The following is an 8,892-nucleotide window of genomic DNA, read 5'->3' on the forward strand; positions in this document are numbered from 1 at the left end:
AAAACTGTCTGTGTATCAGAGCAGAAGCTTAATAAAGTGAGTTATTGAAATGTATGGAGAAGTTGAATTATTAAAAAAAAAAGGAAATTCCAAGAATTAAGTAGGAGAAGCAGATTCTACTTACACAACCTGATTGAAGAATGGCAATTCATGGTTCTGAGGCTGTGACCCTGCAATCATGGGCACTCCTCCAGCCACAGGACCATTGGCCCTTACATCACTGGAACCCCAATGATTCTTTTCAGAGCCCTCTTTATGTCTCTGTTCTTCAGGCTGTAGATGAAGGGGTTCAGCATGGGCGTGACCACCGTGTACATCACCGAGGCCACTGCACTTGCGTGCGAGCTCTGGGTAGCAGAAGAGCTAAGGTACACTCCTAGGCTCGTACAATAAAATAAGGAGACAACTGAGAGGTGAGATGCACAGGTGGAAAATGCTTTATACTTGCCCTGAGCTGATGAGATCCTATGTATGGAGGAACCTATCTTACAGTAAGAGTAAAGGATTCCAGCCAGGGGAGGACCAGCCAGCAGGACAGTTGCAAAATTCATCACCATGTCATTAACAAAGGTGTCCGAACAGGTGTGCCCAATGACCTGATTGAGTTCACAGAAGAAGTGGGGGATTTCCATGCCTGTACAGAAGGTCAGCCGTAACAACATTAAGCTCTGTAACGAGGAATTAAGAACACTGATAATCCAGGACACCAGAACCAGCAGTCCACAGAGCTGGGGGTTCATGATGACCGTGTAGTGCAGGGGCTGACAGATGGCCACAAAGCGGTCATAGGCCATCACAGTCAGGAGAAAATCATCCCAGCCTGCAAAGAGTAGGAAAAAGTACATCTGCGTGATGCATCCTGCAAAGGTTATGACTTTGCTCTGAGTCTGGATGTTCCACAGCATCTTGGGGACGGTGGAGGAGGTGAAACAGATGTCTGCAAAGGACAGGTTGGCCAGGAAGAAGTACATGGGGGTGTGGAGGTGGGAGTCAGAGCTGACAGCCAGGATGAGGAGCAGGTTTCCACACACAGTGATCAGGTACATGGAGAGGAAAAGCCCAAATATTAGGGGCTGAAGTTCTGGTTTCTCTGAAAATCCCAGAATAAGAAACTCTGAAATTCCTGTATCATTGTTTGGTTCCATGTGGTGGACATGGCTACAAAGAAAGAAAAGAAAATAGCATAAAAATATTCAAGTAATTGGGCTTCATTTATTTATTTAGTATGTTTTTTTTTCATTTTTTAAACTTTTACTTTAAATGTCATTAGTTAACCTAAAGTGTCAATTTTGCTTCAAGTGAACAGTACAGTGAGTGATTCAACACTTTCATACAACACCTGGTGCTCATCACAGGTCCCCTCCTTAATCCCCATCCCCCATTTCATCCATCCCCCTCCATGTCCCCTCTGGTAACCAAGAGGGTATTCTCTGTAGGCTGTTTCTTGGTTTGTCTCTTTTTCTCTCTTTTCTCCTGGGTTTATTTGTTTTGTTTCTTCAATTCCACATGTCTGAAATCTCTGACTGACTTATTTTGCTTAGCATAATACTCTCTAGCTCCATCCATGTCATTGCAAATGGCAAGATTTCATTTTGTTTTATGAATGAGTAAGATTTGTGTGTATGTGTCCACACACACACACATTATATATATACACACACACCACATCTTCTTTATCCATTCATCTATTGACTAACACCTGGGCTGTTTCCATAGTTTGGCTATTGTAGATAATGCTAAAATCATCCCAATGTGTGTATCCCTTTGAATTCATATTTTGTATTCTTTGGGTAAATACCCAGTGGTGTGATTGCTGGATCATAAGGTAGTCCTAGTTTTTCACTTTTTGAAGAAACTACATACCGTTTTCCAGATGGCTGCACCAGTTTGCTTTCCCAGCAACAGGGCAAGAGTGTTTCCCTTTCTCCACATCCTCACCAACAACTGTTGTTTCCTGTGTTGTTGATTTTAGCCATTCTGACAGGTGTGAGGTGATACTGCATATAGTTTTGATTAAGGGCAAATGGGCATTATTAACAGAATGGCATGCTCTAATTTATATTTTCCTATCAAAATATATATATAATATTATTTATTATATAAATTATAATATATAAAATATATATATTTCCTATCAAATTTATATTTTATATTATAATTTATATTTTCCTATCAAATTATATATATAATATTATTTATTATATTTATTATATATATAATATAATATTTCCTATCAAATTATATATATATATATAAACATATATATATATATTTGTGTAGATCTGATCCCATTTAAGGGAAGTGACCTGACATCTCTGAATAGGAATTCCACATCCTCACCAACAACTGTTGTTTCCTGTGTTGTTGATTTTAGCCATTCTGACAGGTGTGAGGTGATACTGCATATAGTTTTGATTAAGGGCAAATGGGCATTATTAACAGAGTGGCATGCTCTAATTTATATTTTCCTATCAAATTATATATATATATAATATTATTTATTACATATTATAATATATAAAATATATATAATATTTCCTATCAAATTTATATTTTATATTATAATTTATATTTTCCTATCAAATTATATATAATATTATTTATTTTATATATATATATATATATATATAATATTTCCTATCAAATTATATATATATATTTGTGTAGATCTGATCCCATTTAAGGGAAGTGACCTGACATCTCTGATTAGGAATTCCTGTCCCTTCAGCCCTTTCCCTAAGAGGGAAGGTATTACAGTTTGAAAGAGAAATGCTTTCCTGTATTTGAGGAATATATGTTGAGTAGTGACATCTTCTAGACAAAGACCATAGGGTTCTGAGATACAAAAGTCCATACGTCGTTTGGGGAAATCCTTAGTAGTGCATTTGCTGGGTTGTAGGGTAGCTCTGTTTTCAATGTTTTGTGCAAGTGCATACTATTTTCCAGAGTGGTTGTACTAGTTTACACTCCTAGCAGCAATGCAAGAGGATCCCCTTTCTCCACATCCTCGAAAATACCTGTTTTTTCCTGTGTTTTAATTTTAGCTATTCTGACTGGTATGAGTTGATATCTCGATGTAGTTTTGATGTGTATTTCCCTGATGTTGAGTGATGTTGAGCATCTTTTCATGTGTCTGTTGGCCATCTGGATGTTTTCTTTGGGAAAATGTCTATGCATACCTTCTGCCCATTTCTTAACTGGTTTATTTTGGGGGGGTGTTGAGTTTGGTAAGTTCTTTGTAGATTTCATATTCTAATTCTTGATGAGATATGTCATTTGCAAATGTCTTCTCCCATGCTGTAGGTTGCACTACTAGGTATCTACCCAAAAGATAGAAAAATAATAATTTGAAGGGATACATGTACCCCAATGTTTATAGTGGCATTATCAACAATAGCCAAACTATGGAGAGAGCCCAAAAATCCACCGACTGATGAATGGACAAAGAAGAGTCGGCGCATATATATATATATATATATATATATATATATATATATATGCATATACATACATATAAATGTATATATATATAATGGAATATTACTTAGCCATCAAGAGGAAAGGAATTTTGTCATTTGCAATGACTTGCATGGAGGTAGAGTGTATCATGCTAAGTGAAATAAGTCAGTCAGAGAAAGACAATTTCCATATGATTTCACTCATGTATGGATTTTAAGAAACTAAACAAATAATCAGAGTGGGAGATAAAAACTGAGGTAAACTAGGATACAAATTCTTATCTATAGAGAACAAACTGAGAGTTGCTGGAGGGAGGTAGATGGGGGATGGGTGAAATAGATGATGGGGATGAAGAAGGGCACTTGCGGTGATGAGCACCCAGGGTTTATGGAGGCGATGAAATACTGAATTCTACACCTGAAAGTAGTATTGCTCTGTGTGTTAACTACCTGGAATTGAAATAAAAACATGGAGGGGATAAAAGTCCATACAATTCAACGATGGAGAAAGAATATATATAATGAATTAAAAAATAATATAAAATATCAGACAGTGACAGGTGCTATGAAGGGAAGAAAAGGTAGGTATAAACAGAGTAGATGGGGAGGGTGCTATGTTTAATAGGATTTCAGGAAGTCCTGCCAAGAAGGTGACATTTTAACAGAGGTTCCAGAAAGACTGAGCAGGAAGCAGGAGGATATCTGGGGGAGGTGGTTGCCCTGCAGGGAAAGCAGAGCAAAGGACATGCAGAAGGCACTTACTGCAGATCTGCAGATCTCAACATGCAGTCAGTGTGGTGAGGGAATGAGCAAGAGGGAGAGAGAATAGAGGTGGTGGCAGAGAATGTTGAGGACCGAGGTGGCCCTCCTGCCACTGACGGGACTTCAGGACACAGGAGTCCTTCCTTCACATGGTGTTCTTTGCATCTTATTAATTGTGTTCCAAGGTGTTCTGTGAATAGAGATAGATCCCTTCCTTATTTCCATCTGTTGATTAATATTCTGGCATTTAAGGGTCACTAATTGGAGTATATGAACTCGGGTACCATTGCCCTGTGGACTGCTTATGCCCCACAACACACAGGTACACACACACACACACACACACACACACACACACACACTCACACACAGTACACACACACACACACACACACACACACACACACACACACACACACTGTGCACTCTGACCTCCTAACACTGTTACTATCATGCTTTTCTCACCCCCAGCCACAATAATGTTGAAAGAAATGGTAAAAGGCAAACTGTCAACATCAAATTACCCTTACCCTGAAGAGTGTGTAAATGGTACTTAAATTCTAGTTAGTTGATGTGGAAACATGGGCTCCATTTTGATATGATCACATTGTGGCCCATTTTAAAATAAACACAAAAGAAGCTTCATAAAACATAGAAAGAAATGGACATGAGGGGTCAAGGAGATCTAATAAGCTCAGGGGGTTCCTGAGAGATTGTGATGAGCAGAAAGCTTCCCTGGTTCTGGCAGCATTCCAGCCCCAGTCCACTGCCCTGATGCCCAGAATAACTAAGAAAGCAGAAAACAAACAAGAATGGAGAGCTGGTTTTATGCTGTGAGGATGTTTTCCTGATTGAATATCCCTCTAGGAAAATGTGTAGAGGGAATAAAGCTGCAATTTACAGGAGAAAATACAGGATGTACTACCCAATGTAGGACAATAGGAGGGGATTTTTAAAGATGAAATAATAAAAGATTTTTCTGAATGATTATGAGGGCAAAACGTTTGGAGTCAGAAAACTAGGTTTTGAACATCAGATCTGCAACATATAAGATGTTTGATCTTTGAAGAGACGAGCAATCCATTCCAAATGTGACTATCCTCAGGCAGATAGTGGGGATAGCAGCACCCATCCTCCTGGGGTGGCAGACAGCGGTCATCACTACATGTAAGAAGCTTACAACACAGTTCCTGCCTGTGAGTAATTGAGTTCTTTTCACTAGTGAACAGATTTGGCTGAGTTTTCTCCTCTTTTCACAAATGTCTCCATTGTATACACACCCTCGGTAATGAAGTATTACAAAGTAAAGCTAGTTAGCATACCCCATTTTGCATACAAAACACAATTTCTCATGTGAATACTCACTGCGAGAGAAGATGCTGAGAACTGTATGTCTCAGGAACTGCTGTTGCAAGGGAACAGCTACCTGCATGGGTCTGGAACTTTCTCTAAATACAGAACATACTCAAAAACAGCACATCCTAAAAAGGTCACTTCACAGATCTGCAAGCCAACTACTCCATTTTCCTGCTCCCCTCAGCTGCAGACTCCTTGAATATGTTCTAATGTCACTGGAACCAGTTTATGTCTCCCATTCCCTTCCTCTGTCGCATCCAACTGCCCTTCCATTCCCACCACATACTGTCAACAATGATGCCTGTGTTGCTGAGTCCAAAGGGCACTTCTCTTTAGAACACATTACATAAATTAATTATAAATGAGTCTATCTCGTCTCAGGTGACCTCAGGTAAAAGTTCTCAGGTTCCATTCTCTCTGATCCTTTCCTGAAATACCTGCTGAGCTCTCAGACTCACCTGGGTGGGGTCTATAAGATGAAAGCCTCTGTGTGCAGGTCTGAATTCATCTCTAGATGGTTGATGATGGAGACAGAGCTCTGTTTCCAGACAGGACAGCAGGAAGCAGTGAAGCTTGGGTCACCCAGCCAGACTTAGGAACACAAAATAACAACGATGTCCCGGCCAGTCCAAGGATTCACATGCTGACGTTCTAAAGCAGAGGAGATATTTACAGCTCCCTGTGTCTGCTCACTAGGCGCTGTTTCCATTGTTACTCCCACCTCAGAGTACTCATTCCCTGCGGGCCACTGGTCTGGACAGAAAGGAAAATATTCTTACGGATACTCTGTTCCTGGGAGACTAGAGTAGAAGTCAGGTAAATCCAGTTTTGTATTCCTCATTCTCATGAACTTGCCTGCCTTCCAGAGGTCTAACCTAGCACATCCCCTTAACCTTGAGTTGATATTGAATTTATTTTGTTGATTGTTTACTTTATCATTTATACCTTTGGGGTGATGTTAATAAACAAGCCATGTGTTCCTCTTCATGTGTGATTTGGGGAGAAAAGTCTTAGTACTCAGGCTAGAGTCCGAAATAAATTTGTGTGATCCTTCAAAGTGAGGTCTCGTGAGTTGACACCAAATATATCCGTGAATACATCTTAATAGGCACAGTAATGTCCCCAGAATTTTTCCGCATCTTAACCTACAGAATCTGTGCATATGTCTTGTGTCATGACAAGGGAGAAGTAAGGTTGCCAATGGTATCAACATTGCCAGTCAGCTGACACTCGGGTAATGTTATTCTGATTATCCAGGTGGGCTCAATAGGTCACAGGGGTCCTCCACCTGTGGAAGGGGGAGGCAGAAGACTTGGAGTCACAGAGAGATTTCGAGGTGCTATGTTGCTGGCCTTGATGATAAAGGGAGGGCACATGGGTCAGGGAGTACAGGTGGCTCTAAAGCTGGAATAGGCAAGAAAACCTGTTCTCCCCAGACCTTCAGAATGAACTCTTTCTGCAGGGACAGTGATTTTAGCCCAGGGGGACTTATTTCAGTCTTCTGGCTTCCAGAACTATCAGAAAATAAATGATTTGTTTTAAGGAACAGCATGGCCATTTGTTGCAACCACAGTAGAAATCTAATCCAGACATTAATCCAATACACTTTGTTGAAGGGAAATGAATTCACCCTTGGACCTTGTTCATTTTTATTCTCTTGGATTAGGATATTCAGTATCGAAATCCTACTTCAAGTAGACAAATCTGAAGTCACTTTGGAGCTGCTCAGCTCCAATAGCTGGTACAGAAACTCTCCCGTGCCATGAGCCGAGCTGACATACAGACACTAAGGTAGAAAAACTGAATCCTTAAGGCAGTTTGTTCTATCTTAAATCTTGGTGTCCACATTTTTACATCCTTTTACCGTGTTGCTAATCTAAATATTCATTGTTTTCATTCTTTTTAAAAATTTATTTATTTATTTATTTATTTATTTATTTTTTAAAGTTCCATGATTTATTACTTGCGTATAACACCCAGTGCCCCATGCAATATAAGGAGGGCACGTATTGCATTCTTTTCATTGTTATCCTCTCCCACTTTCTCTCAAGTTTCCTTTTGAATTGAAAGATGGCCTAATAATGAGTCCACACTTGTGCATATGAGAGCCTAAGTTTACTTCAAAGAAAAATGTGTATAAACACACACACACACACACACACACACACACACACAAACACACATCACACCCCTCACTTTGAATATTTTTGTGGGGATCTACAAAACATGACCACACCTTTGTTTATTAGCCACAATCTCTTTGAAATTAGTCTTATTATCCCATGTTATCTTCAGAAATTAGAAAACCAAGGCTCAGGGGCATTAAATTTTTTAATTTTTTTTTTATATTATGTTGGTCACCCTACAGTACATCCCTGGTTTCTGATGCAAAGTTCGATGATTCATAACTTGCGTATAACACCCAGTGCACCATGCAATACGTGCCCTCCTTACTACCCATCACCAGCCTATCCCATTCCCCCACCGCCCTCCCCTCTGAAGCCCTCAGTTTGTTTCTCAGAGTCCATAGTCTCTCATGCTTCATTCCCCCTCCTGATTACCCCCCTTTCTTTATCCCTTTCTTCCCCTACCGATCTTCTTAGTTCTATGTTCCATAGATGAGAGAAATCATATGATAATTGTCTTTCTCTGCTTAACTTATTTCACTTAGCATTATCTCCTCCAGTGCCGTCCATGTTGCAGCAAATGTTGAGAATTCGTTCTTTCTGATAGCTGAGAAATATTCCTTTGTATATATGGACCACAGCTTCTTAATCCAGTCATCTGTTGAAGGGCATCTCGGTTCCTTCCACGATTTAGCTATTGTGGACAATGCTGCTATGAACATTGGGGTGCATATGGCCCTTCTCTTCACTATGTCTGTATCTTTGGGGTAAACACCCAGTAGTGCAATGGCTGGGTCATAGGGTAGCTCAATTTTTAACTTTTTAAGGGACCCGCACACTGTTTTCCAGAGTGGCTGCACCAACTTGCATTCCCACGAACAATGTAGGAGGGAATCCCTTTCTCCACATCCTCTGCAGCAATTGCTGTTTCCTGCCTTGTTGATTTTTGCCATTCTAACTGGTGTAAGGTGGTATCTTAGTGTGGTTTTGATTTGAATTTCCCTGATGGCTAATGATTTTGAACATTTTTTATGTGTCTGTTGGCCATTTGTATGTCATCATTGGAAAAGTGTCTGTTCATATCTTCTGCATTAAATTTTAATAAGCTACAGAACCAAGTAGTTAAAGCTTATTGCGCACTTTCTGGAATTATATAGAAACAGAATCATTCAGAATGTTCTCCTAAATTT

General features: G+C 39.7%; 1 protein-coding gene across 1 annotated transcript; it reads right to left on the bottom strand.

The window, feature by feature from the left end:
- Positions 1-212: 212 nt before the first annotated feature.
- On the bottom strand, positions 213-1,154 carry LOC123796696 (olfactory receptor 7A17-like). Its single transcript, XM_045804206.2, has one exon. The coding sequence runs from the start codon at positions 1,143-1,145 to the stop codon at positions 213-215; it is 933 nt and encodes a 310-aa protein (XP_045660162.2). The 5' UTR covers positions 1,146-1,154.
- Positions 1,155-8,892: the final 7,738 nt, after the last annotated feature.

The sequence above is a fragment of the Ursus americanus genome, chromosome 14 (assembly GCF_024610735.1).
Source record: "Ursus americanus isolate L20-20 chromosome 14, mUrsAme1.1.p, whole genome shotgun sequence".
NCBI lineage: Eukaryota > Metazoa > Chordata > Mammalia > Carnivora > Ursidae > Ursus > Ursus americanus.

Bases quoted from the DNA above. Each gene is read 5' to 3' on its own strand.
- LOC123796696 (XM_045804206.2), bottom strand. From the start codon at position 1,145: ATGGAACCAAACAATGATACAGGAATTTCAGAGTTTCTTATTCTGGGA.